The 27,584-nt window shown below is 46.8% G+C and overlaps 2 protein-coding genes across 5 annotated transcripts in view; one reads left to right on the forward strand and one right to left on the reverse strand.

The window, feature by feature from the left end:
• PLEKHG4 (pleckstrin homology and RhoGEF domain containing G4) overlaps positions 1 to 7,292 on the forward strand; it is an 89,944-nt gene extending 82,652 nt beyond the window's left edge. Inside the window, exons 18-24 of one of the 4 annotated variants that reach the window (XM_037409149.1) lie at positions 840 to 1,010; positions 1,435 to 1,612; positions 2,232 to 2,348; positions 2,435 to 2,698; positions 3,281 to 3,477; positions 4,030 to 4,112; positions 5,361 to 7,292. In XM_037409149.1, coding sequence (XP_037265046.1) covers positions 840 to 1,010; positions 1,435 to 1,612; positions 2,232 to 2,348; positions 2,435 to 2,698; positions 3,281 to 3,477; positions 4,030 to 4,071 — 969 coding nt within the window. In that variant the 3' untranslated portion in view covers positions 4,072 to 4,112; positions 5,361 to 7,292. Of the gene's footprint in view, positions 1 to 839; positions 1,011 to 1,434; positions 1,613 to 2,231; positions 2,349 to 2,434; positions 2,699 to 3,280 lie in introns of all 4 variants that reach the window. The other 3 variants (XR_005107681.1, XM_037409151.1, XM_037409148.1) reach the window with 3 other exon arrangements.
• Positions 7,293 to 7,611: 319 nt separating this feature from the next.
• Positions 7,612 to 27,458, reverse strand: KCTD19 (potassium channel tetramerization domain containing 19). The gene is made up of 16 exons (XM_037409453.1): positions 27,417 to 27,458; positions 25,197 to 25,493; positions 23,412 to 23,562; positions 22,884 to 23,075; positions 21,962 to 22,084; positions 21,525 to 21,738; positions 20,135 to 20,295; positions 17,296 to 17,393; positions 16,786 to 16,928; positions 14,768 to 14,851; positions 10,798 to 10,907; positions 9,410 to 9,601; positions 9,057 to 9,211; positions 8,139 to 8,240; positions 7,716 to 7,810; positions 7,612 to 7,615 (listed from the first exon to the last, which is right to left on the reverse strand). Exons 1-16 carry the CDS (start codon positions 27,456 to 27,458, stop codon positions 7,612 to 7,614), a joined length of 2,163 nt encoding a protein of 720 aa, XP_037265350.1.
• Positions 27,459 to 27,584: the final 126 nt, after the last annotated feature.

A 27,584-nucleotide genomic window follows, 5' to 3' on the forward strand; every position in this document is an offset into this window, starting at 1 on the left:
CTTCCCTCAAATTCCCACAGTGATCAGGGTGCCGTCTGCCAGTACAGCATAGCAGGACTCCTGAGGCACAGGACAAGGGAACAGCAGGGCTTGGAGGTCTCCGTGATCTGCTAGGGCAGGCAGCCTGGGTGCTGTTACTTGAGCTGGGTGACATGTTTGTCGTAAATGTGCTCCCAGATGCTTCCTGGTGACGTGAGGCGACCTGGCAGCCCTTGCAGATTATGTCCTGCTGACTGCCTTGGGCCCTTCCATCTTCTTGAGCTGGTGATAGGAGGGCCGAGCAGTTTGCAAGAAGGAATTGAAACTGATGCTGATGCCAGGGGTAGGCCAAAGTCAGCTAGGTGGGACCTGAAGGAGAGGCATGCGAAGTACAGCACTGGAGGAGGAAAACCCCGGGGCTCATGGTGGGGGAAGATGGATGTGGGGCAGGAAGAACTGAGGGACTGGCCTGCTGACCCAGATGTGCTCCTGACAGTTTATGGGACTCCTTTCCTTTTCAGCTCTCCTCTTTTCCCCAAGAGAAAGCTCTAGCTGCTGCCTCCAGTCCCCACCCCAGGGGTTTGTCACAGATCTGCACAGGGTGGCAGGAGAGGGCCACCTATGGGTAATGTCTAGGAGAAAGGTGCAGCTCTCCCCTGAGCCAGTTGTCTCAGCCTGGTGTGGCCTCTAGCAAGCCATGCAGCCTTACCTCTCCAAGAGCCCTCCTAAGATGACAGGTAGCTGCCACTTCTTCGCCACCTGGGCCACAGCCGTGTGGGACCCTGCTCTCAAAGCCCAGGCCTGTGGCTGCCCGGACCTGATCCTGCTGGGGTCTTACCAGCATCCTTCCTTGTGTCCAGGTGAACCTGAAGGAGCAGGGGCAGCTGGTGCGGCAGGATGAATTCACCATCTGGCTGGGCCGTAGGAAGTGCCAGCGACACGTCTTCCTCTTTGAGGACCTGATCCTGTTCAGCAAGCCCAAGAGAATCGAGGGTGGCTTTGATGTGTATATCTACAAACGCTCCTTCAAGGTACGGGCAGCCCTGCAGCTCCCTCTTCTGCAGGAGACGTCCATGGCTGGTTTCCCCATGGATGCATGGATCTGAAATGGGAAGCAGGAGCGCTTCCAGCAGAAGAGTGCTCCCACCACTGCTAAACCTTCTCCAAGCCGTGCAGTGAAGCCAGAAGGAAATACTTCACACAGTAATGCCTGGGCCCCCTCCATGGCGTGGGATGTGGGGCCAAGGTCTTCTGAGGGAAGGGCAGTGTGCATGTGGCAGGGAGGTGGTGCTGACTGGCTGAAGCACTGGGAATTGCCTGGGCTGTCTCTGCTCAGCTGTGTGCGGATTGTACCTGCTCCTGTCTGGGCCCTCGGGCTCTGCTGAGCTGGGGGTAGCTCTGGCTCTGCTCCTGGTGGAGCCCTGGTTGACACTTTGCTCTTCCTTTCTCTGGCAGACTGCAGACATCGGGCTGACGGAGAACTCTGGAGACAGTGGCCTGCGCTTTGAGATCTGGTTCCGAAGGCGGAAGTCCAGCGACACCTACATCCTCCAGGCCAGCTCAGCCGAGACTAAGCAGGCCTGGACCAGCGACATTGCCAAGATCCTGTGGCAGCAGGCAGCCCGCAATAAAGGTGTGATTCCTTCCCGGGGCGTCTGTGCCGCAAAAGGTGCGGGAGCCCTGTTCAGCTCGTGCTGTCCTGAGTAGGTTTGGAGCCTGTGACCAGGCAGCTCTGTGCAGCAAGCGGCTGTGTGCCAGCATGCAGCCTCAGCAGCATGTGCTGGGCTTGGCTGGGTATGTCCCTTCCCTGCTTCTCATCTCCAGGGAACCTGAGCAGTCCAAGCTCTGTGTAACTGTGGACACCCACCTGGACTCCCTGAGAGGAACAGGAGATACTAGCACAGGGTTCCCCACCCTGTGAGCATGCGCTGTGCTCCTGAAAGGCTTGCTGCTCTCCCTGTGATCTAGGCTGCTACTCGAGTGGCAGCTGCCCAAGTCAGGCTGGCTGGGTCCCTCCACTGGCTTCCCACTTGGCAGGACTCTCCGCATGGCACTGAGCTACTTGGCCAGAGCAGGGCATGTCTGCTTGTCCCTGGAGACTCCTCAGCACTGAGGAGCAAGCAGAGAACAGATCTAATCTCAGCAGTTCAGGAGCAGCCTGGACCAGGAGTGCTCCAGCCTGGGGCTGAGTAGTGCCTGTGGCAAGGGCTGGGTCAACCTCACGATGTGGCTGTGGGTCTCTTCCTCTCCAGAAATCCGTATGCAGGAGATGGTTTCCATGGGGGTGGGCAACAAGCCGTTCCTGGACATCAAACCCAGTGAGGCAGCTATCAATGACCGTGCGATCGATTACATCATGAAAGGCAGAGGTAAGTACCAGCTGTGCCTTCTCCCTTGCTCCATGTGAGCTAGGCAGGACTGGTGCTCAGGGCTTTTTTGGTATGTTTTCTGGCAGGTGCCAGGACCAGAGCATCAATTGCAGTGTCTCTGTTTGACCATTCCAACCCGTACAAGAGGACGCAGGCGCAGCTCTCCACGGGCAGCACCCCTGCTGCATACAGCCCTTCCTCCTCCTCCCTGCTGGGGCCCCTCAACCTCCACATGTACCTGGACCAGGCTCTGCTGCCAGGCGTCCTGGCCCCCAGCCGCCCCTTTGACATCGGGACCTGCATCGAGGAAGATGAGCTGGAGCACGAGACCAGCAGCCAGCCATCACTGAGTACGTATGAGCCCGCTCTCTGCAGCGCGCCCCGGGCTGTGTAGGCTCATCCCCACACCTCGCACTGTGCTGCACAGCCGGACCAGGCTCGCTGGGGTCATGGCAGTCCCTGCCTTGTACCCAGACTGGGGCAAGGAGGGCCCTGCCCTTCTGTGCCAGCTCTGTCTCAGCTTTCATGGGGATACTTGGCTCGGGTGTGGGGCTTAGTACAGTGCCCACTGATCTGCAGCCATATGTGTGGCAGGCTTGGTGCCGCATGCTGGGGCTGCTGGGGCCTTGGAGACCAGTGCTCATGTCTCTGCATCTCTGGTATGAGGCACTCTGTCCCTTGCTCTCGCCAGCCTGGCCCGGTGACCCCTGGGCTTCCCCTCTGTGAGCTCCCCTGGCCAGCCTACACCGATCTCCAGCATTGCTTGCTACACTTCCTTGAGTCATTTTGTTGCCTGTGGCTTCAAAGAGGCCCAGAGCGGAGTGTGGCTTATCTGCGGGCTTGTGTGGCCAGATAGATTATCAAGTGTAGATGGCACAGGTTATGTAGGCCAAATTCGTGGCCATCAGAGCAACCTTCCTCTCTTCCCTCAGCAACAGAGAGCTCAGAGTCATCGCACTGCATGTCAGGCAGCGGCTCCAGCGGCTCCGACAGCGGCTGTGTCTCCAGCATCCCACAAGAAAGCTTCTGTGAAGACATGGGCTCACCCCCCTACGTGCCCCTAGGCTCACAACACAGCTCTGCAGTGGAGGAGAAACCCAGATTTGCAAACAGCCAGTACATTTCTGCAGTAAGTGCAAGTAGCCAAAATGCTCTCTTTGCTTTGCCTGTTCCTGCAACTGTCTCCCCGGTTCAAGCCACTGCCTCTCATGGGGGGACTGAAGATGCTGCTTTTGGGCTAGGGGTCACAGTGGGGAAGTGACAGTTCCTCTTGCAGAGACTTGCCTCCTCCAGGGCAGGTGAGGGCCCCTCATTTGGGGGAGCCTCCCCTACGGTGGCCCAGATCCCTGAGGAGATGCACTGGGAAGGACCTGCAGTGCTGGAGGCTACACCCAGAGGGGATGCTGCACACGCAGGAGCTATAACCTTGTCATGGGCTGGGGTACACACGTAACCTCCTGGGATGGATGGAGCTCTGCTGCAGATGCTGCTAAGCCCCTTTCCTGGGAGGTCTGGGCCTTTTTCGGGGAGTGATGAGCTGGAAGAGCGAGAGCCTGTCGCTCTGAGATGTCAGCGTGTCTCCTCTTACGTTCCCGAGAGTTCTCAGTGACTTCCCACTAGATCGTGTCCTGATGCTGTTGTCCTCTAACCCTGTACTAATGCTGGCTTCTCTCCTCTGCAGAAAGCAGGCCAGGTCACCATAAGTCCCTCGACAATAGTGTGACCCCTCTGCACGTGTATACCGCCTAAGGAAGTGGATTTGTTGTAAGTAGCCCCTGAAGGGGATTTTTCCAGCAGATTTGAGTGCTGGTAAGGTTTGGCAGTAGCTCTGAGACAGGAGAACCTCGCCTTCTGCTTCTCAATGAGCAGTTTTCCACACGCACTCCTGCCTGGTCTCTGAGGCTCTGATTCATCTAGTTAGAGAAGACCAGCTCCCTTAGGGCCGTCGCCAACAGCCAGTCTGAAGCCTCCCTGATTTGAAGAAGCAGAAGCAAACAAAGCAAAATCACCTCCAGGTAGAAGAGGTTTGAGCACAGCCTAGTCATCAGTGTTCAGATGAGCTCCTTTCCTCTGAATGCTGCCCAGCTGTCTAACCACTAATCTGTTTCTTGTGGCTGTTTTCTGAAGTCCTGCTCTTAGTCCCTCTGAACTGCCTTGGGGAATCTATGGCATTCTCCCCAAGCTGGATTTATTCCACAGTTTCCTTTGAATCTCCAAAGGAAACTGCACGTCACCAGGCAGAGCGACCTGCTAGGTGATGGTCGGGATGTCCCAAGGGAGCTGCCTGATGTTGCTCCTGTGCTTCCCGATTTCTAGAGGACGCCTTGTCAGCAAGGAAATCGCTGTGATCTGAGGAGGGGTGAGCCCTGGCAAGCAGGGCTCCCTACGTGCGGGTGGCAGCCCTTGGGAAGTCACGTCACAGCCCACTCCGACCAGCCTGCTTCTGGCTCAGCTTTTTCCTCGCGTCCTTAGGCCTGACCCGCCCTCCCATGGGAGTGGAGGGCTTGGGACGCTGGGGGCTGGGTTAGCACTTGAACGGTTGAGGCGCAGGGTGGTAGATGGCTCGTAGGTTTGGCACTGGGGGGTGTTACAAGTGTGTGGGCCCATGGCTTGTGATCTGCAGGTACAGGAGCTCAGGAACAGCTAAACAGAACCAGCCAAGGTTAAAATGTAAGATCCAGAACCCCTTCTGCGGAGGGTCATGGACGAGACTTTTGAAGTGGCTGCAGAAGCAGCAGGCTTTGCTGGCCCGTGGCTGCTGGGACAGCAGCCTGTAGCCTTTGGGCAAGCCCTGAAGTGCAGAGGCAGACCCCTGCATGGGGGAAGAGCCGGGCTTCTCCTGCGAGGCTCTTCCAGTAAAACGTTCTTTCCCCACCAAAATGCAGCTCTGACAAACGGTGGGTTTTAAACACTTAGCGATACCGCTGCTGGCCAGGACAGAGGGACCTGTGGGATTCTGCCACGCCGTGGGAGGGCAGCCAGTCTAACCCATTGCACGGTGCTGTGTTCCAGGTTTGACTGATTGCCATTTCAAACTCACTGAAGACCCCAGGCCTCTGACCAGCAGAAGGAGACAGTCTTCACCTGTGAAGATTATTTTTTTTTTTTTATACGTAATCAGGCTCTTTCAAACAGCCCAAAACCTGACCTCTGAGAGGGCGAGAAGCCCCAAGAAGGTTTCTGTCAGCTACTACATGTAATAGCTTTGGTGTTGGATGGGACCTTGGGCATTCAGATGTTGTTAGCCCTATATTTATGAGTAGTAAGTAACATAGCAGTTTGGGGGAAAAAATGTATTATTTTTAAAGCTATGAGCTGTACAGATTTTTGTTACAAGTGACTCTGTTACTATTTGTTCTGTAAACTGCACATTTTATAAAGTTTTTGGAAGGGCACGAAGAGAAACTGAGGTATTTAAGAAAAGTAGTGTAATGTTCTGTTTCAGGGTTATATTGACCTGGAGCTCAAGATTTAACGTCCTTCCTTATGTTCTAAATATGTCTATCATAGCGATAATTTATTTTCTTGGCTTAACACTTCTGTTTTAATAAAAACAATTTCATTGTTATAGTGAATTGTTCCTAGAGATGATTCTTGCTGAGCTTTACCTCTGTCTTAACCACCTGTCAGCTCTTCCCCTCTCCCTGTGCGGTTTCTGCACTAACCAGCTGCCAGCTAAACCATCTCAATCCTGACCGCGTCCGCCGGGAGAGCGGGAAGTTTCCCTGGGTGGAGACTTCGGTGCTGCCAACGGGAAAGCTGAGGCAGAGCCAGGAGTTCGGAGCTGCCAGCAGAGGTGTCACTAGAGTGAGGAAGAGGAGCTGGCAGAGGTCAGGAGGTACGAGTTACCAAAGTTCCTGGCTCTTAATTAAGCCACTTGCCCAGTGTAGCCGCTGCCTGGCAGCCAGCCTCTCTCCTGGCTGGGTCAGGTTCCAGTGGCACGGGGTGCAAGTGGCAAGTTCAAACTCCATCATGCCTTGTCCTGGCAGCCAGGCTGTGCCCTGGGGTTACCGGCTGCTTGCTTCGCCTCCGACTCAGCCCCTCTGTGGGTACTTCAGTCCCACCATCGGGGCTGGTTTGAGGAGCTTTGGGTGGTGGCGGCATCTGAGACAGCAGGTTTTGAGCATAGCAGGTTGCTTATAATGCTGAACCTGAAACCCCGTTGTTTGAAGCACCACAACGTGACAGGAGAACAAGCGTTCCCTGTGTTCTGAGGTGGCCTGTTCACAAGTGACATCAAGGCTTACTGTGTGGCTGTGACATCCTCCCCGTACTCTTGGAGGAAGTGAAAATTAGCATTTTTGGAAATTAGTAGTTACTTGCTGCCAATTTACTCCTGGTTTATGAAGTGCTGTAAATCAGGCTCCCCAGGTGTGAGAGAAGTGGTGTCGGGGTTTAGCCTGAGGAAGACAATGGAGGGAGCAGTAATTAATTAAACTGCGGTTTCCCGCTGCGGGGAGGAGCTGCCGGGCCCTTGGCAGTGCTGAAGTCTCTGGTGTTAAACCTGCCAGCCACCCGCATTACCCCCAGCGTATGGACCGTGGTCCTTTGAGTTCGGAAATTCCTGTACTGTAAATAAAACACTTGGTTATTTTTTATAAGCTGGATGTTTTTTAAATCTTGTTCTTTTTTAGACAGCAAAGAACATAGTTTGACACCTTTGTACAAAATTGTGTGGGAAACGGTTGCACAGGGAAGATTTTAGAAGTTGCTGTTTAAAATTGTTGAGTTCACGCAAGATTTTTGGGCTGTCAAGGCAGCGACAGCTCATGTCATGAGAGGGAGAGAATTTAGTAATGCAACAAGAGGAACATGAAACTTCCTGAATTTCTCAGTTACAAAGGTTTCTGCATTGCTGGAAAACCCTTTAGTAATGTTTACCTGACACTGTTTTTTTCAGGGTTTGATTGATTTGTCTAATAAAGGTTATTTTCTTTATATGAATCTTGCTGGCATTGTGTCTTGATTTCAGCCTGGGAGCCTGGACTGCAGGAGGGGGAAGAGGCATGTGCTGAGGGGAGCATGTGGCCCTGGGGCATCTGAATGCCCTCTTTGGAACACTGGTGGGAGATTGTAATAATGTTTTTCTAATCAGGCTGTTAGGGGGAAATAAACACCACGTGTCACTAACGGAGACATAAGAAATAAGGCAGAAGGCTGCTACCACAATTCCTGACCCAACAAAGTCACTGTTCAAAGTTAAGGCAGAGTAAAAAAAAAGGCTTTTCCCTAACCAGCAGCTGAGGTATGTACCCTCCTCCCTTCACCTGCCGCAAGAAAATAAAAAAGCAGTTCAGAAGGTAGCTAGGTCAAATTTTTATTAACGTTATGTGAACTTACATTTTCATTAACGTTACATGAACTTACATTTCCAAGACAAAATACGAGACCGATCTAGCAAACCCTCTCTGGATCAGCGAGTTGAGGCAGCGGCTGTACTTCCACGCAAATGGCAGGGAAAACTGAAAAAGCACAAGGCGACGGCTGCTCTCAAACCGCCTGTGGATGGCACAACGGCGGCATCACCCTCTCTTTCCGTTTAACAGCCATAGGAAGCTCCTGCCCACTCTTTGTGGGCAGCCTTGTAAGTGAGCAGCAGAATTTTCCATTAAGACTATACATGCCATTAGTCAATTCATGCTGTAAAATGTGCCCCCCCCCCCCCCCCGCAACTTAAATCTGCCTGCAAACCGAGCTGGCAACAGGGAGCTAGTTTAAGCAGAAAGCCAACAGCATTTGGAAGAGAAAAGGCTCAGCCACGTAGATCGCCTGGTGGCAAGCGCTACTTACTTCCACCCACTGAAGGAGCTCTTTGGGAATGTTTCTGTCCTTTTTAAAATTCTCTGTGTTCAGTAAATCGGTAACAAACTCCCCAGGTGTGATCTGCCGTGTCTAAACAGAACACAACAGTGAGTTGTGAACAATGAGAGCAATGGTAGCGAGTGGGTGCGCTGGTAAGGTCTAGCTCACAATTAGCTGTTGGAGGGAGATGTTCCCTGTCCGGCCTTGGCCAGGTTAATTATTACTGAGATGAAAAAGAATTGGTGTGAGGTAGCAGGGCTGGAGTCAGTCACACACACACACACACGCAGAGGAAAAAGCAGGGGTGAGCGTCTCCCAAGTCCTCACCCCATTCTGCCCCTCTCCCAGAAAAATGCTTCTGGCTGGATCTCTCCCAGCAGGATGGCTGGGGAGGGGGTGCAGGTGAGATCTGTTACCTCCAACACAAATTAAAAAGCAACCCGAAGTTCCTGGCCCCTCGAGGACAGGCCTATATTTCTGCCACGGCCAGCCAGCACAGCCCAGGGCGGCACGGACAGCAGGCGGCTACTGCTGTGCAGGGGGCACGACGCTTCGTTCCTGAATTGCTGCGGGAGCCACGGGAGGCCAAACCTCACCGCCACACTGAGGGTGCCGTAGTGTGGGCTGCCCAGGGTTGACTCGCCACACCTTTGCTGCAGGGGCTACCCTTGGCTTTCAAAAAAGGGACCTGGAAAGGGACTCGTGGCACACTGCCCTGCCCCAGTGCCACGCTGGGGGCAGCCCCGTGCCCCCCTCCTGGCCTGCGGCCACCCCTCAGCCCCCACAGCAGCCAGGCCGCTGGTGCCCAGCCAGAAGAGCTGAGTTTCCAGCCGCTGCCACCCCACTGGGAGCCCGGGGAAGCTGAGCGGCCACGGCTCACCCGGGCTGCGAGCAGCTCGCACCTACCCACAGCCTGTTCACAAGGCTCCCGATTTTGGCTGTGATTGCTTTGGGATCCCTCTGCCTTACTGAGTCCAGGATGACATCGGTCAGGAAGAAGTGGCACTGCCTGGCGTAAAACATCTCTTCATGGGAGAGAGCAAAGGTCAGAAAGACGGTATCTGCGGGGAACCGTTGAAATAACACAAGCACATTAGGAAAGAGAAAAGGCTGTGGGTCAGCGTTCACCATTACATGCGAGCAGCGGTTTGGCTGCGATAACTTCACTACTCAGCGCTGGCAACAAACCATGGCAGAGGGAATGGTTTTCACACCAAACACTCTGCGGCGGGCTCTGAGTGCAGTCTGCCATCCCTTACCTCTGCACAGCGCTGGGGCACTGGGAGTAGCCAGCCGGCTGCCACCCGGCAGGGCGCTGTAAACAACACTCTCCTCATCGCTGCTGCAAAAGCCGTCGCTGCCTAAGACCGGAGGATGGTCAACTCTGAGAATCAGCCCTACATTTCTGTGGCCTGCCAGAACAACGCTGGTTTGCTGGCTGTCCCTTGTTCCTGTGAACGAATACGGTTTGAATTACACAGCAAAGCCTGGATCAGCAGCTACAGGCCAAACATGTTTGCCCATTTCTAAGTGGGCATGCAATATTGTCACCTTCTCGTCAGAGCTATGCCTCACTCTGTCTTTATTCTGTCATGTTTTGCCAGGAAAGATGAAACACCACTAGATAGTAAATTATTACCTTCACACCAAATAATCTGCAAACTTAGGTATAACATCACAGGTCTTCTCTACTCCCCTCTTCCACATGGAAAATTCAGACAGAGTAACCGTTACATACAGCTTAATGGAACCCAAGCATAATTCAGCCCAGGATTCTTTCATGGGCTATGAAAGAGTGGTTTTTTCCCATGAAAATAATAATTCTGCTTGCACTGATATAGTAACAAACCCATTCACAATCATTAATAATACATTTTGCTCTGCCAACAGTTCTGTGAAAACCCACCCCATTACCCCGGGCAGAAGCGGTGCCAGGTAAATCACATCCTCCTTGGGGTGTCGGAATGGGTCTCGGACTGAGACTTTCCACTTAGGTTTCTTGAATTTGCATTTAGTATCTTGGCTAATCAGGCAAATCTTTTTACCTCTTACATGTGCCCGTGGAAACTTCTGGGTTTAACATAAAAATCTTTCAGTCTATATGTTAAATTAAGGATACCTATATCCAAGTGGACAATTTAAGCACACCCAACCACAGCAACAAGGAGCCAACTAAAGAACAATTCATTAATGCCAGTGAATCTAAAAGCTGCTCCACCTTTCTGGCTAACACACTTTTAGTATCAAACTCTACATAGACAAGCAATAAAATCCAGCCCTTGCTTAGCAGCCAGCAATCAACTCACTGTCTTTTAGAGGGAGGGGTGTCACTTGCAAGGTGGTGTCTCTTCCTTCACTGGAAACACTTGCTACGAGCAGGAGAACAAGAAAAGGTTGAGCCTGTCACTCTCAAAGTCCTCAGCATGATCAAAGTATCTTAGCTATATAAGGCATTCAGTTAATTACTCCCACCACCTTTGAAAACAACAATCACAAAGCAGTGGTTTACCTTCTGCTGGCTCCTTGCCCACATTCCCTGCACCATTTCCTGCTGCGGGGGGAGTTTTTACAGTGCCAAATTGGTACATTCCAGCACTTGGATTAACTTGCAAACTGTGTGTGAACACGTATTGCTCCAGCTGCTCACCTTCGGCCCTGACTTCATATTGGACAGTGGGATTGTTTCCTGGAATTGTAAAGCTGATTTTCCCAGGGACAGAGGCGACAGGAGCCTTGGCACCTCTGTGCTTTCCAGGACTGTTGCATCGAGACGCATGCTCTGTGGTACAACCAGCAGACCTTCCTATGTGCTGAAAATCACACCTCCTGGAGCTCACCGCATCCCATTCCTTTGCCAATGAAAGTGATTTCTGGATGTGACTTGCTGAGGCTTTACTTTCTACTTTCTTTGTTAAACTTCTTCTTATTCCTCTCTCCCTTGGAGGGCTTGCCAAATGTTTGTAATAGCTGGAGTTTACCAGGCTGCCCGAGGATGCGTTGTATTCTCCAAGCCTATTCCTCCTTTTTGTCTCTCTCACCCCTGAAAACATTCTGGAATGCTTTGCCTTCTTCCCACTGGTATCTTGCTTTCCCTTCAGATCTTTTATCTTACTCCATGTCTTCATATGGCATTTACTGAAATCCTCAGCTGTACATGAGTACCCCTAAAAAACCAGTGAAATATTGTTATTTCTAACTGACATGAAACAAAGTGTATGTTTTGCCCTTCCTAATATAATATACATACAAAATAATATATTAACTGATATATTTTACTCATTCTAACACAGGCATTTAAGGACTGAGCTCTTAATCCAGGAAAATGCATTCTCACTTCCCTGGGGGATACAGTGCCTTAAGGCTCTGCATACCCAGCCGTGATAATTCAACGCCGACATTACACTGTCCTCAATGGCCTCAGCTCCTATCACTGAATTTTGCAGAATCTGAAGACAGACGTTGGAGCGGCCAAGGCACACAAGCAGCGCCCCAGCATCCTTGCTACCGCTACAGCTAAGATCATTTTGATTATCTGAACTGACAGCATCACGTTCTGTACAAGAAAACTGGTGTGGCAAACTAAAGCAAGCTGTGCGACCACTCTGCCATGGGAACACCAGCATTAAGCTACAGGGGACAGCAGCTCGGTACCAACATGTAAATGCAGCGGAGGCAGCGCTTACCTGTCACCCTTCTCTAGCAGACTGAAGACACCTTTCAGCTGCAAGTGTCCAACTAAGGACTAAAAGTATTCAAAGACTTGAGCAGGAAGTTCTTTTCCCCCTTCCACTGACTTCAAAGACTAGACAGTTCCTGCTGTCTTGCCCAAGTGCACTGCGTAAGCTTGCTGCTCCTGTCTTTACTACCTATAAACGAGGAGATCTGGCTTCTAGGTCCTCCTTGTCCAGAGGGGTCAGACCCCGTGTCTCCTGTGCCCCAACAAAGTGCCCAAGCCACAGGCTTGCCACCCGCCTTGGTGACAGAGATGCCCTAAGTAACCAGGAGTGTGAATGACAAGACCAAAAGAAGAGTTTCGAAGAGTGTGCAGGCTGTAACACTCAGACCGAGCTAACACAGGCTGGAGGATCCTGACCTTGTGCTTTGAACTGTATAATTTACAGCACAGCTTGGCTTTTTAAAATGAAGATGGTCTTTTTTAATAGAGAAATTTCCAACACTCGCATTGTAGCTGATTTTGGAGAGAAAAAAAGCGAAATGGTACTGTAGAATTAAAATTTGTCATTTTTCTAATTCAGACTGCTTTTAGAAGTGCATTGTGGCAACATATTCTGAAAACCAAACCTTACTTCTTTTGGGTCTTTGCTGAACTCCTGCTCTTCATTGTGTGATGCATTGTTTTGGATCCATAATCTAGAAAATGAATATTTACAGTTATTATAGAATTCTTTCCAGGGGCGACACCACGTCAACCTGTAAAAGGAGCTGTCAGGACTTCCAGTCACCACTGGACCCGTGTCTATCACACTCTAATATTATGAGTTACTTTTAAACCACTGGGGGGTGGAAGGCGTTCGCAATCAGCCCCAGCACACAACACGAGGGCAACAAAGGACCAGCAGTTTTGTATTGCCCACCTGCGGTAATGATTTCTGAAATGTGATGCTGCAGACACGCAAGAGAGAAAAATGATCCCTTGTCTCTGTTCCAGCATCCGCAGACCCTTGGCCAATGGATTTACATAAGCCTTGCTGATCAGCCCAAGCCAAGGCCACTTGACATCATATCTGGAGGGGGGGGGAGGGGCAGTTTTATTATGAAGACGTTCTAGACACTTTGGGGAGCTGGCTAGGCAGACCCAGGTCAACCATCTCTATTCATGGTTTCAAAATTGAATTCTGAGTCTGCTTAAGAAATTCAGCTCCTGACAGTGACTGCCTGAGCTGCGCAGCAGTTTCCGAAGGGGTGACATCACTCTGGGAGCGCTGAGTAACTGCTGCTCTCTGTCTCTTATAGACGGAGATTTGCTAAGACAGCCCACAGAGCTGGCCCATGATCTAGCAAAGAACTCCAGGGACAAATGCCTAACTGTTCTGTGTTAGAGGCCTTTGGTGTATGTGACAGAGACACTGACACCTTCCCTGATGGGAAAGCTCCAAAGAGCGGTGGAGGAGTGTATCTTAGGGTAGCGTTAATCCTTAGCTAAAACCTTCTAGGGAATGTAAAATGTTATCATTCCCATGTAGGGTGCTTCAGAGTCCCTCTGACATCCTCCTCTTGCTCTACAGGTATAGGAACATGACGTTAGGCTCCTACACTGGGATGGGGAAGTGGGGAAATGACATTTAGGATTTCTTCTTCTTAGACATCTACAGTAAAATCTAGGAAATGCTGTCACTACTAGTGGGATACTGGTAGCTACCACTAGTCTGTCCAACTACTTGTGGCAGTACCTGGTGCTAACAGCCCATGGCACTGGTATTTCAGAACATGCTGCAGCAACTTATGGTCTTCTGGGAAGATTTTGATGGATATATTTTTACTTTTAAACGCCTAAATGGCCTGTTAGCAGCCAAAGTAAGAATCCATTCACTTCTAGAGCTCTCCTACAGAATCACAGCACAGTTGGGGCTGGAAGGGACGCCTGGAGCTCCCCCAGCCCAGCCCCTGCTGAAGCAGCTCTCCCAGAATGGGCTGCACAGAGCTGCATCCAGGTGGGCTTGCATGTCTCTCCAGAGAAGGAGACCCCACAGCCTCCCTGGGCAGAAAATACTTGAAAAGATATTGAAGAGAGGGTCCATGCTAGGTCATCTTCTAAAGTACTCTGCAGTCAGGGGTTCTGCGGACTTTCCAAAAGGCCTACATTCTAAAATTTTCTCCATCCCTCTCATTCTAACATTTTCTCCTTCCCTCTAACAAGTACAGCAGAAAAGAAAACACTAGGGTTTGCAGATTCACAGATTTTATAGGACCAGAAGACCACTGCGATTATGAAGCCTGGTCTCCAGTAACACTAAATGCTAATTATTGGTTTAATAGAAAAACATCTTTTAGAAAAGCATCCAATCTTACTTTTACATTTGTCAGCAATAGAAAAATAAGTATCTGAGAAAATGTTCAATGATGAATTTGTATACAAAATGTTACAGCTTCTTTTCAACATTAATTCATCAAGATTTAAATTCCATCTGGTCTCAATCCTTTTCTGTGATGCTGCATCAAAGATACACCATTCTACGCTCTGCAGCACTGGTGAATCCTCCAGTGGGTCTGCAGAAACCGGCTGGGGCTTGGCAAAGCCAAGGCTGAGCCAAAGCTAAGAAATCTGAATGTCTCTGCTCAGTATGGTGTCTCCAGACTGGTTTTCAGCACACATTGCAGTATTCTCAACATCTGGGCTTTGGGGGAATATCTCAGTGCCTTTTTCCTTGGTTACCAGAGAGGCAACTGATCCTTGGCTCTGTTACTGTTCCAGCACCCAAATAACTGATGGGAAAAAATAGGGCCCAAAAGACAGTGGAATTGCCCACCCTCCAGCAGCTGTGCTTCAGAAGGAAAGGAGAAAATTGCATGCCTTTCAAAGGACAAGCACTGCTAGGGCAGATGAAAGGATGTTATATGACAGAAAAAGAAAAAGAAAGAAGAGAATTTTTACCTACCTGTATGCATCAGAGTGGTAAAGTGCCTCTAGAAGAGAAGGGATCTGGTACTCCTCTGCTTCTTGACAAAAGAGAGGCCATTCTCTGCAGGTTGTAAATAAACTGAACTGTAAAATCACTGAAAAATGATCCTACCAGATTATCTTTTCTAAACATCTATTGATATTGGAAGCTCAGGCAGTCACTACACAAAATGAAAGATGCATCACACAAATGATTTTTCCTATAACAGACAAATAGCTTATCATTTTAAATACTGAAAAGTATCCAAACTAATTTGTTGTTGTTGTTTTTTCATATCTGGCATCCAAACAACGAGAAAAAAATATCTGGTTTTATTGACATTAATAGAAATCTTACCATTGACTACCATTGACTTCCACAGAGTCTGAATTTTACATCAGGAATCCTGAATTAGATGACACATTTTTTGACAGGTGCAACCAAAATAAATGACCTTCTAAACCAGAGGGGTTTAGCAGCACCTTGGAATCTTGGCAAGCCTTGCTCTTTTCGATGCTTTTTCCAGCTATTGCCCTTCTATTAATTAAGTGAAAATGTCTGTCCTTTTTTTCTTTTTTTTCTTTTTTTTTTTTTAATTGACCATGGGTATTGATGATAAAACCCTGAGAAGCAGGAACCCTACTCTGCTCTGTGCCACTCATGACATTTTTCTCATGTGCAAAATTTATCATGGCATTTTTCAAAGGGAACCCCATAAAGGGAGCTCATGGGTTTGATGGGCTACTGGGAAATCCACCCTTCCCAGAACTGTTCTTAGCCCTAGAACACGATTAACTCTGCTGATAAGCTGTTAGCATTGTGCCTGGCCCTGCCCAATTTACACTCTCTCCAGTAACTCCCAGGCACGGTTTGGCTGTTCAGCTGTTCCCGGGACCACTTGCAGCGGACAGGAGGAACAAAGCCACCTTCTCCGGGGGGGTTAAAGCAGATCACCAGCAGGCACCAGCTGGCCTCAGTGACCAGAAACATTCCCAGACATACTCAGTTTGCTCGTATAGATGTAACGCTGGTGCCTGACACCTGGCTTCCGATACCTTTGATGACAGGCACGAAAGCAACCAGTGGTTTCAGGATCGAAGAAGCCACTGGTCTAATGTCGCTGTTGACTTTGGGGAAAAGATTGCAAACACGTGCTCCTCCTGGAAACAGCTACAGGTGCTAAACGTGCCCACATCGGCTGGTGATCTGCAGTGGATATCCTGCCTACTAGAAACGAACCAACAAACAAGGGCTTCAGGAACTGAAGAGACCAAAAGATCTGACGCCAGCAGACCTTCCTTGCTGAATGCAAAGAATTCTAACATGTCGCGATGGCAGAAGCAGGGAAACTGCTACAAGAAGCCACAGCACCAAAACATCGATTCTGAGCAGTCTCGGGGGCAAGTGAAGCACATTGAAGGACTGTCCTTAGGAGACTGGTGTTTTAAGCCACCTCAACTGATGATGATTGATAAAATTTAGAGACCTAATACAGCAATGTGTGTATGGAAGGAAAATGCCTTATCTTTAAGCATCCCGTGTTCCTCCATTCTTAGGCCATTTGGAAGACATTTTTCAGCATTGGAGCAGAGGTACCAGCAGAGGGGGCAGATCGAGTATTTTTCAGCTGGACTAAGCAGATTTAGCTGTCTCTGCCATAAAAACCCCACAAAAATCTCAAAAGGGATGCAATGATCTCATTGATAAAAAAATTTTCCTGGTTGCTAAAGGTGCACTCACAGTGCGCCAATCTGTGATATACCCTGCAGTACCAAGTGGCTGGCATATCGATCCTTAAAATGAGGGCATACCTACTGAAACAAAACCGTATCTATTAATCTCTAGATACCAATAATTTATGTTTAGATAGAATAGTTCACTTCAGGACTAAAAGGAAAAGTCTTAATTCTTTTAGGTAATATTCCTGTGAAAATCAGAAGACAAATCCCAATGCTTGCTTCCCCCACAGCCATCTAATAAAATAAAAAAAACGGACATGAATGCACTCTGCTTACTTAAATTCAGCTGGCAAAAATAACTTCCCAAGTCTTAGAAAGTTGAGAACATGCCGAAACATTTGCCCATCTCCGTGGATGAGAAGAGTTTGACCATATGTGATCCAACAGACTTTCTTGTCATTTGACAGCAGCTCTGGGTACTACAGAAATAAAAATATATTAAGACCATGTTTCTGGTGTTACAGAGGGAGAGAAATTCAAACAGGATGTTTCCTTTCTTGGTGAAAGAATTAAACCCGTTCCATCAAGTCTACTTGTATTATTAGCCAAACTAAGAAAGTGCTTCCTTGGGAAGCCCATGACTTATCTCCCTCGGGTGCTTGAACATACTTCCTTTAGTATAAAGTGCCCAGTCTACATGTGAGGTTCTGATAATTCCAAGTTTTCAGGTCAAAACCATTCTAATAATTCTTATTACTAGAAATATAGATTCTAGTCTGCCGAATTACAAATTCTGTCTAGGGGGGTTCATACGAAGGCAATGCAAGGACAATTAATTACCCATACCTTCAATAAAGTCCGTAAATAAGTTTCATACCAGTTACTCCCTACATAAACTCTCACGATCTGATGCAGTGAGCATACGGATACTTCTGCTGACCAGCCTGCGTCTAGAGATGGAGTAACAAATGGAAAGGCAGCAACTAAAATAATGACAAGTAGAAATTATAAGTAGTAATTGTTTTGTTATAGATAACGAATTAATGTGACATGGGATTTTACATTGAAATATTGCAAATAATAATTCTTGGAAATAGTGAAGTAATAGAGTGCACTTGCCGCACAGAGGTGGAACCCTGCCCTTTACCTGGTGCTCGTAGCCAACCGCAAGCAAAAGGCAGGTCAGGACGTAACGTCACAGCACAGCAGGCAACGTGGTCCACCCGTGCTGCAGCCAAACCACCTCTCCTCAGCGGATTTAAAAATAATTATAGCAAGAAGGCTACATGCATTAGCATAGCCATGCTTGCTCTACTAAGCAGGCACATTTATGTCACCTAAGGTAGGCGAGTCAAAGTATACTGTAACATTGCCACCAAAAGAAATAATTTATTTCCAAACTACTAGAAATAAGGGGGAAATCTGAAAGGTCTTTGCAAGCGAAGATGCAGCTTGTCTGCAAGTATAAAGCTGGTGGAATTCCAGGGCAACCCGGATTAGAGCTCCTGCACCGTTTTCCATCCTCTCAAGGAGCCCCACGTTGTTACTTGCTTTGAAGGTGACAGTATCAGGGCAGGTGCAAGCCTCAGATTGCTGTTCCTTACAGTGAGCGGGTGTAACATAACAGCTTTGGATATATTTTAGTCTGGGTTCAGCCCACATCTTTCTTACTTCAGTGTGGCAACAAATAGCAATCTGGGAAAGTTTCTGTTGACATCTTTAATAGTATAATTCAGATTACTGCTTATAGTCAGTAAGTTCTGGGACATTGTTCTAGGAAATGCAAAACACGTTTGCATTCAAAAAAATTGTTAAGAAAACCCCCAAGCCCAAAAAACAACTAACTCTGGAAAGGGCTTCAGATTGGAGAACTGTGTTTCTTACAATAGCCTTTACAGAAGGTAGGGGCAAGTCACACGTAATGTTACTTATAGGGCTATGGCTAATGATACGAATAGATTCTATCTCGAAACACTGATTCAACTATTATGCTTGTCTGATGTAGCTACTACAACGGGACTATCCACCTTCTATAAAATGTACGATTAAGGCATCATTTACTGCTGAGACATATGAGTCACAGAGTTACTTTTTCTAGCATGTATTATCCGACAGGCTACGCGATAATGGCACAGAACTCATTAACTGTTTCAACTTAAGTTCAAACCCTCTTTCTCGAGGGTCATAACTCCAGCTCAGAATTGATAGGATTCACTCCTTTCTGCATGCATGCTTTTTGCGTGGGGCAGGGAAGAACACTTCACCTTATTCAGGTGAAATATGCTGATGGCTTAAAATGGGAAGGATAATCGTCCCATACAGAAAGACTCAGAGGACCTTGAGGGTGGAGTAAACTGGAAGTAAGGTCACTACCACAAAATAAGTCAGGTTTGCAAGCAACAGAAAATACAGTTAGGATCCTACAAGCTGAAGCCTGAGCCAGGACGCTTGTGCCTGGATGGGGCAGAGGGATGTCTGCATTCATTGATCCCAAAGCGCGTGCCACCAGTGGAACAAGGAACTGCAAATGAGACTGTGGGATGCACTGAGGGAGCCGACTCCAGCAGGATTGGTAGTAGCATAGTCTAAAATACTGGGGAGTATTCAACTGGATTACCTTGTGCAGAGTGTGATTAAATTTATCTTTCCTGGAGCACACAGCATACCAGAAAAGGCGGAGAGAAGCAGTTGTGTTCAGCCTTATTAAGAGCAGGTCAAAGGAAGATCTTACTGTCTGCAGCAAACGGAGGGTGTAGGGGAGACAAATCCTTGGAGGTACAAAGCACTAGGCCAAGAGGCAATGGAAAAAAAATTGGGAACATAGGAAATGACACATACAACTTTATTTAGCACAGGAGTACCCAAACATTGGAAGAGCAGTCCAGAAAGGCTGCAGGTTCTCCACCCTTGCAGATACTCAAAGCTTTTCTTGGCAAGGTCCTAAGCAACCTGACCTACTTGATCCTGGTCAGAGCAGAGAGTTGGACGAAATGACCTCCAGAGATGTCTTCTGACCTACATACTATGAATATGGGGAAACTGGGATAGGTAAAAAGAAAAATCACAATGTTAACCAGGGAATCGTATCAGCTCTTGTTAAGAAGCCACAATAAAAGCTGAGAGAAAAATGTCATGATTTTTTTCTATAAACGCATTAGAGGAAAAGAAGGGATAAACCAAAGCAGAAACAGCATTTAAGGTAGAGATCACTTTTAGCAAGAGTGAAATGTGGCTGTGAAGGATTTAGGCTGGAAGTTAGAAGTACATTCCGTAGTTTAATAGCAAGAGTTATAAGAACAGCCCCACATTAGAAAAATGGGAGCAAAAGAAACCTCATTTTTAAGGTAGAACATGTTCTGATGAAAGTAACTTGGATTATCTAAGCTTGAAGGAACTGGATTCCGCTAATTAGTTCAGTGATGAATAAGAGTGGCAAATTTACCAAGTAGTTACCCAAAAATATGAATAGTACTACCTAAATCAAGTGAAGACTTGCTCTGTATTTCATCTAGAACCTAACATTATTGCTCTAGTGTTCACTGGTGACCAATAGTCAGTGAGACCTTCAGCTCTTTTTTGTAACAACCCCTCAGAACTTGGTTAATCATTGACAGATTAACTGTATTCAGGCAACACTGCTCATTCTACTTTAAAATGAAGGAGCTCTTGAGAAATCTTGACTTACTATAATCTGTGCTCTCTGCTGGTGCCTGTTGTTTCAGATAGCATCTTAAAGCATCTTTCATTGGCTTGTACATGGCGTCCCTTTGGTCCAGATAAGTACAGAGCTCTTTGATTTCAGAAATATTCTTGGTGAGAGGAAGCCGGCAAGTTCCCAGCCAGTTCCTATCCAAAAGGAGAGGGAATCACTAAACCTTTTATCATTGCTTTATATTTTTACTGCTGATTTTTAATGAGCACAAGTCAGGAAATACGAATTCTCCTAAAAAAGATTTTTGCACCTGCTGAGCTTTACCTGTAACTTTCCACATCGTTTTTGTATGGAGGACTATGCAGCACAGACAAATAAAGCTGTTGCAATGGAGCCATCAAGTCATGGTCTGCAATAGTTTGGAACAAAACATTTAATGTGGTATTGCTCCTACACTGCATCCTTCACCAGTGCCAGCAGCAAGCACAGACAAGCTGTGGGGCCCAGAGGTGAGCTGACTGCAGGTTTGGGCTTCCAGTTGTGTTTCTGTCACCCTTTACAGACTGGGTGTTATCTGTTTGTGCTAAATTGAAAAACAGTTAAAAGCGCAGGAAGCTTCTCAGTGTGTGGTTGATGGCGATATGCATGGCTGAGCATCTAACTGTGCAGCGGGCTTGAATCGCAACCGATCCACTGTGACTTCCTTTGGTTTTCTTTATTCAGATCACAACAAGCAGGGCAAAGAAAATGGCACACCATTTTTAATAGAGAATATTAAAATGTGGGTTTTGATGGCTAGCTTTATGACTCATCTAGTAAGTGTCTGCATTTAAAAATAAAATATCCCTTGGTCACAGCAAAGATGCCTCACCTCTACATTTACATTTTCACTGATTTCAGGATAGAGGTGCTAATGATGCACTCAGGACCCATTTTCCTACACAATAGGGATTTTATTAAACTGGTACACCAGTATGGTAAGCCTGAGCAGTAATGCTACCATATGGAGAAACACCTCAAAGGATCAAGTTAAAACACAGTATTCGGAAATCTACATTATTTCTTGGACCAGAGATGTCAGCGTGACTTTTCTGTCTTCAAAAAGCCTGTACCCATGGGCATTTAGATGCTTTTGAAAATACAAAAAGTCTAAAATTAATGATAAATCTTAAGTTTCAAGAGCATGTGACCATTAAAAACCTCACATGAATTACTTCAGCATTTTAGGCTTACCAGCCTACAATAGAATAGAAGAATGCCAGCTCCTGTAATTATAGATACCTGCAAGTTTAGCTGAAAATGAATACTACAGATACTGAAGGGTAGGCTGCTGAGAACAGGGCTCCTTTTCGACTCCAAACCTGCCAGATAGTTCCTTGAAAGGTTTTATTGCTGTTGCCCGGTATGAAGGCAGGGTGGGTACCTGATGTGCTGGAAGAGGATGCCGTTGCCAGAGAGGTGCAGGTGGCTCCTGCCCAGGTCGCTGCCCACGCAGAGTTGTCCCAGAATCGAATCCGGATAGTTAACCAGCAGCCCCAGTGCCATGGCATAGAGTGGGGATGGTGACAGGGACACCCCTGCTGCCCCCTGCCAATCCCTGTCCCCCGCCGTGGCAGGGGACAGCGTGGAGCAGCCACCTGCAAGGAAAGGTGGTCAAGACCATGTTCCAGAAGGGCAGCAGTTAATAATCACCACAGTATATTCCACTATTCTCAACATTTATGGAAATAAGTTGATAAGACTATTCACCTCAGTGTTGATCATATTAATATAATTTGTTTCAGACACCCAGTTTCACAAGGTAACATTAAAACCAATGCACATAAGGAAGAAAATACATAGCTATGTATATTTTATTACCTCTGTAGGCCTTCACAGCATCTATAAGCTCAGGAATTCGCAGAATTAAAACTTCTTCCTCCAAGGCATCTATGTTGGAGAAGTCATCAGGTAACAGCATCTTCTCTGAGCGAAGAAAATTAACTTGAAAATAAAAATAAAATATAGGAAGTGTGTACTGACATCTTCTGTGCACCGCTCAGCTCTAGCAGAAACAGGCTGTTGCTCCCTTCGGTGTTACTATTCACGTATGCACATACAACAGCCGATCAATGGACACCAGGGAACGTTTTGTCTTTGAAAACACAATTCTAAAAACAAGGTTTATGCTAGAGAAGACCAGACACAGCATAAACTGTAGGGGAAGTGCAGAATTAAGTTAATTTTACCACAGCATCCTGAGAGGTTCATGTAAGAGGTTTCCTGATTGTTTGGCTGCTTCCCCCCCGCCCCCTTCCCAGCACAGTCCCATCCCACTGTGCATTTAAACATGGTTTTCCCATGTGCTAACATCAGAGGAATGGCAAAGCAGAACTGCACCAATTCCATATCTGTCTCATCTCATCCGAGTTCACAGAGGATGAAATACTGTGTTGATGGAGGACCTATGGGATCCTGCCATACTTTTGGAAAGTACTTGTCTTTTTGTGAGCTGAAAGTGTATTTAATGAATGAAACATGGATTTCTTACTATTGAAAATATACAAGACTGATTAAGTATTTAGAATCACCACGTAAAGCTTTCTCTACCTTAATTCCTGATTCTTGACTGATAAACAAGGTGGTAGAACTGGCAGAGAGCAAACCCAAACCAAGCCAAACCAAAAGATTAAAAGATTCTGATCTTTAACGATGTATTATTGAAGACAAGCAGAAACAGTTTAATACAAAAAAGTGATTTAGACATTTGCTGAATAATTAAAAAAAAAAAGAAAGCAGTTACCTATGAAGCGGAACTCACTGCAATTGCACTTGATCAGGGCTGCATTCTCAAGCAGCCATAACAAATTGTCATCATTAACTAGTACAGGATATTTTGCCACCAAATCTAGTGGCAAAAAGCAGTAATGCACTTTGTCTTCTGTATCTAATAAAGGTGTATCCACTAGCCCTAGGGGAGCTCTTTCATGTAACCCTAGGGGAAGAAAATCAGAGAAAAATCAAGACATAAGAAAAATGGAACTCAGATATACAGTCTGGAGACCTGACTAGTACAGCAAAGCCAATAAAAGCACACAAATCTTGTGCAACTTTTATTGTTCACTAAAGGATGAAGTCTTACAGCCCAGCACAAATGAATAAACATTTTCATGGGGTTTCCTCTTTTTTTAAAAAATAAAGAAGGCTAATGAAAAAAATACCGCGCAAAATAAACTTTGCAGGAGTAAAACGTTCCTGGCTTGCAACAACTGACAACAGCCTGTGGGCATTCCTAAGGAAGCAAAAGGATTTACCAGTTTGGGACACCCACCTGTGAATGCGGGACTGCTAGCAGGAATCTCTGACAGCATGCCAGTACGTTCCTCTGTTCTCCAGTAATTCAGAGATGGTTTTTCAGCTACTGGTGTATCTGCAGGCTGGACAGGTAAACTATATTTCTCCTCCTTCAAACCATCTAAAACCTAAGATATGTAAAGGTTTTCTATTTATTACTTCAATTCATATAATTAATCCACAAATCAAAAGCAGCCACAGGAAAGAGCCTAATACATCCCGTGCTGTATTTGACATCTACTGAAATACGCTGGGGAATATTGTGTACAGACAAGAACATTTATTAGATCCTGGGGGTTTGGGTACCTCAGTGTAACTGGAGTTAACTTGTGGAGAATGTTTATAAGTTGTAATATAATTAGAGCCATTCATATGCTCAAAAAAGCCAACCCTTTTTCAGAGTTTGGGTTTTAATGGCACTTCTTTGTATTCTAGCTCTGAAATTCAAGACAGCACAGTGGCAGGCATAAAAGCATACCACAACTGAAAGAGCCAAGAACCCAACACAAAGCCTGAAAGACCTTTTGGGCACTTTTTAACAATATCTTTATGATAAGCTATAGGAATTCGATGGTTAGAAAGGGGAATCAATGTTTAGCTCAGCGACTGGAGTAACTAACAGTCTGTAATTTCTAACCTTGTTACTGAATGCTAAATGAATTATTTCGGGCTTGGAACAAATGGTTACATACTGTTGTAGGATATGAAGTACAAAGTAACTTTAGCGCCTCGGTTCCGATTTCTAAAGCACATGTATAAAATACCTTCATGAGTTAATAACGTTATGCTCACAGGGACTTAAAGTGTATTTAGTGGACTGTTCGTGGCCATACCACGACAGGTCTGTGTCAAGCACGGGATCCTGTATGGTTTGTTAATACAATCGACTACTGAGGCTTGGTGGTCTTCCTCTACCAACCTATTTGGAGATACTGCATTTTTAAACACAGTCCTAAAAGACAATCCAGAAATCACTCATGTTAAACCCAAAATGTTCATATTTTGGGTTGAAAATATCAAGCATCACAGCATTTTTGAGACTATTCCACAAAAAAAGAGTATTAGAAACCAAAAGAAACTCAGAGTTCAGATTATACTCAGAGGAAATACAAACATTAATGAGTGGAAATACACATTTCATCCAACCGGGAAGCATGGACTCAACCTGCACGGGCACAATACAAACCCACACTGTAATTGCAATATAAAACACTCGTAGCTAAATCGCAAATGAAGTATTTGTTACAGATATTAATTTAACATTTCTGTTTATGCAGCTACAGAATAGGAGGAGAGGAAGAATCGCCATTTCCCATTTCACATGACGGTAAATTCCGCGGTGTGCCATTAGGAGTTCTTTGTTTTCAGGCAGATTGAACCTTCTCAGGGACGAACAGAAAGGGCAGTCCCACCTTCTTCAGACTGGAGCGTTCATTTTCAACAAGACTGGTCAGTATAATCATCGTCAAGCACAACAATTGGCAGATAAAAGCCTCTGCTTGCTTTAACTTTATTTAAAAGAAAGCGAGTGATGACTGTTGAATGAGCTCTTACAGAAAGGTCAGGCATGAAATCTGTAACATCTTCTGTACTCACCAGCTGAGGCAGATGAGTTGGAAGTGGCAATTATTTGTTTGGATATCTATCGCAAGCATTGATAAAGTTATATGCACAAACCCTTTGACATCCTTCTACAGACAATATTATCTAAGAACGGAAAAAAAAAAGATATAGAAAAGCCACAGAGAACATCCCACTTTACCTGTAATAAAGGTGTCAGCTGCAAAACAAATGCTTGCTCATACAGTAAATTCAATTCAGCACAGCTGAAAAGAGATAACTTTGAAGTCTGCATGTAATATTGAAGGTGCCTAAATACAAAACCATCTCGGTCAATAAATAATCTTGGATTTTCAGACTGATCTTGTAAAGAAACTTCTTTCCACAACAGAGATTCAGGAAACTGAGCAACTTTACTTCTGGGAATTGAGAAATACCAGCCACCAACATTAAAATCAACTAACTCTTCTTCTGCAGATTCCATAACGCTTTCCAGATCCTTCAAACAGAAGAGGAAAACATATCAAGAGGCAAAAATGAACCTGTAAAGTATGAAACGAGGTGATATTTTATTTTAGAACTCCAATGGACTTTGCATTTTATTTGCCGTTCTGTGGTAGCTTGGCAAAAAATAAAGCACGGGGCAATTACCTTCCCGTTCAGTTGTGCATGCACATTCCTCAGTTAGTATGTGTTTATGGCCATGGGTCATGACAAGTCAGCAAACTGCAGGGTTTTGCATAATGTAATACTTACAGCTAAACCTTGGAGCAACCTGGTATACATGCATACCAAGCTTGTAACACAGAACAGCGAATGAAATATGACAAACGTCTTCCTTAAATATTCAAATAAAAGTAATAACATGCAAATAAATAAATGCCACATCACCTCCCACACCACCTGTTGCCCATGGACACACCATTCTGTATAGTTAGTTACTATTTTAAGGTGCAGATATTCATTACTATGTTGGTCATAACCCTCTTAAGACAGAAAAGAAAATAATGGTCCACAGGGAAGGGATGCCTGGTAAGGACATAGGTGGCTGTCAGCTAAGCAGAGAGAAAATTCACCTAAGGTGGGACGAGAACACACATTTCAGGCATGTAGGCAATTTTTTCACGTTGATTGTATCACACTAACATGTGGATTGATCTGTGGCCTACTAAAATGGACAGAAGAGTCAATTCAAGCCTGAAAACAAGAAAAGCTTGCCTGCCTTTGCCACGGTGGCTGGCCTCCGACACCAAGAGACAGAGTTTGTCTTGTCAATGGACAGCACAATTCTCAGCAGAAAAAAACGTGGTGGAAGATGGTACCTGATGTCTGCAATGGTTTTAGGCTATTTCTCATACAAGTGGCTACAGAAAAGGGAGTCGAAAGGAAACCTGAAAAAGGATGGAGGGGGGAAAAGCCACTCAATGCATGCAAGAATTGAACTCGGCTTCTAGAGAGAGCTTGTAGCTTCTAAGAGACACTCACAATCAAAACTAAAGATGGAGAACCTCAGTTATGTTGCCTTCAGAGTACACTTAGATGAGGCTTTTTCATAGGTATTCTCATCACCAACTTCTTCACACTGATACTACCCAGCAATTTCAAAGCAAATTCAAGAGTTGAATACAACACATGAAAAACACCCAACTATTCAAACAAGAAAGATTAAAATTTTTAAAAGAAAAACAACAGGATAGTAAAATCCTGGTATTTCTAAGGCTCATTGCCAATTATAGGGGATGGGGGGAGAGCGGCAGCACCACCAGGCCCCCCTCACTATCACCATCGCTCCAAGGACACTCCCTGCAGACACGGCAGAGGCGGTGGGCACAGCTCGGGCCGCCATTGCAGGGGTGTCAGCGCCGAGGCAGCAGCCCCACACCCAGCAAAGGGCCTCACCCCTCCCCCTCCCCTGCTGCCCCTCGCGTCTGGTGCCGCCCCATCACGTCAGGCCTTGGGCTCAGCCAAGTCACTCACAATAGGAAGAAACAATCCATTCGGGGGGGATTGCTACAGCTTTTTTGTTCCTCCAGTTTTCATGAGGAGGGCGTGGGTTTCCTTGGGGAGAGAGAGCAGCTCCCGCCAGGCAGTGGCCCCCACCTCACCTCAGCAGCAGGCCGGCCCCAACATGGCGGCAGCGTGAGGCAATGGCGGGAAGCCTGGGGGAGGACAGCCAGGCGCCATGGGGGGACAAGGCCAGGGCCCAGGGGGGACAGCCAGGCGCCATGAGGGGACAATGCCAGGGCACAGAGCAGGGGTGGCAGGTGACAGGACCCCATGGCAGGATGATGGGGGCACACGGGCAGGCCAAGTTGCCTGTCCCCACAGAGCCAGGTGTGAAGCTGGAGAGGACGGTGCTCATACAGCCCGAGGATGCATGATTAACAAATTATAATTATAACCTTTTGGCAGCAACACCTACCGGCTGCAGGAAGTCCCTCCCCACAGAGGGGTCGTTGGCCATGTTGGTTGGCAGGGCAGGGGTGCCTGCCATGGTGGCTGGGGCAACAGGGGTGGATGTCTCCCACACCCAGTACGTACAGCTTCAGCTCCACAAAGCTTCAGGACAGAGATTAATCAAAGCTCCATC

The sequence above is a fragment of the Falco rusticolus genome, chromosome 15 (genome assembly GCF_015220075.1).
Source record: "Falco rusticolus isolate bFalRus1 chromosome 15, bFalRus1.pri, whole genome shotgun sequence".
Lineage (NCBI taxonomy): Eukaryota > Metazoa > Chordata > Aves > Falconiformes > Falconidae > Falco > Falco rusticolus.

Bases quoted from the DNA above. Each gene is read 5' to 3' on its own strand.
- KCTD19 (XM_037409453.1), bottom strand. From the start codon at position 27,458: ATGGCCAACGACCCCTCTGTGGGGAGGGACTTCCTGCAGCCG. The intron at 16,929-17,295 runs GTATGGGTAATT...TTATTTCTGTAG, and splicing joins ATTTACGGACTTTATTGAAG to TACCCAGAGCTGCTGTCAAA. The intron at 8,241-9,056 runs GTAGGTGCGAGC...TGTTCTGTTTAG, and splicing joins GCCTTGTGAACAGGCTGTGG to ACACGGCAGATCACACCTGG.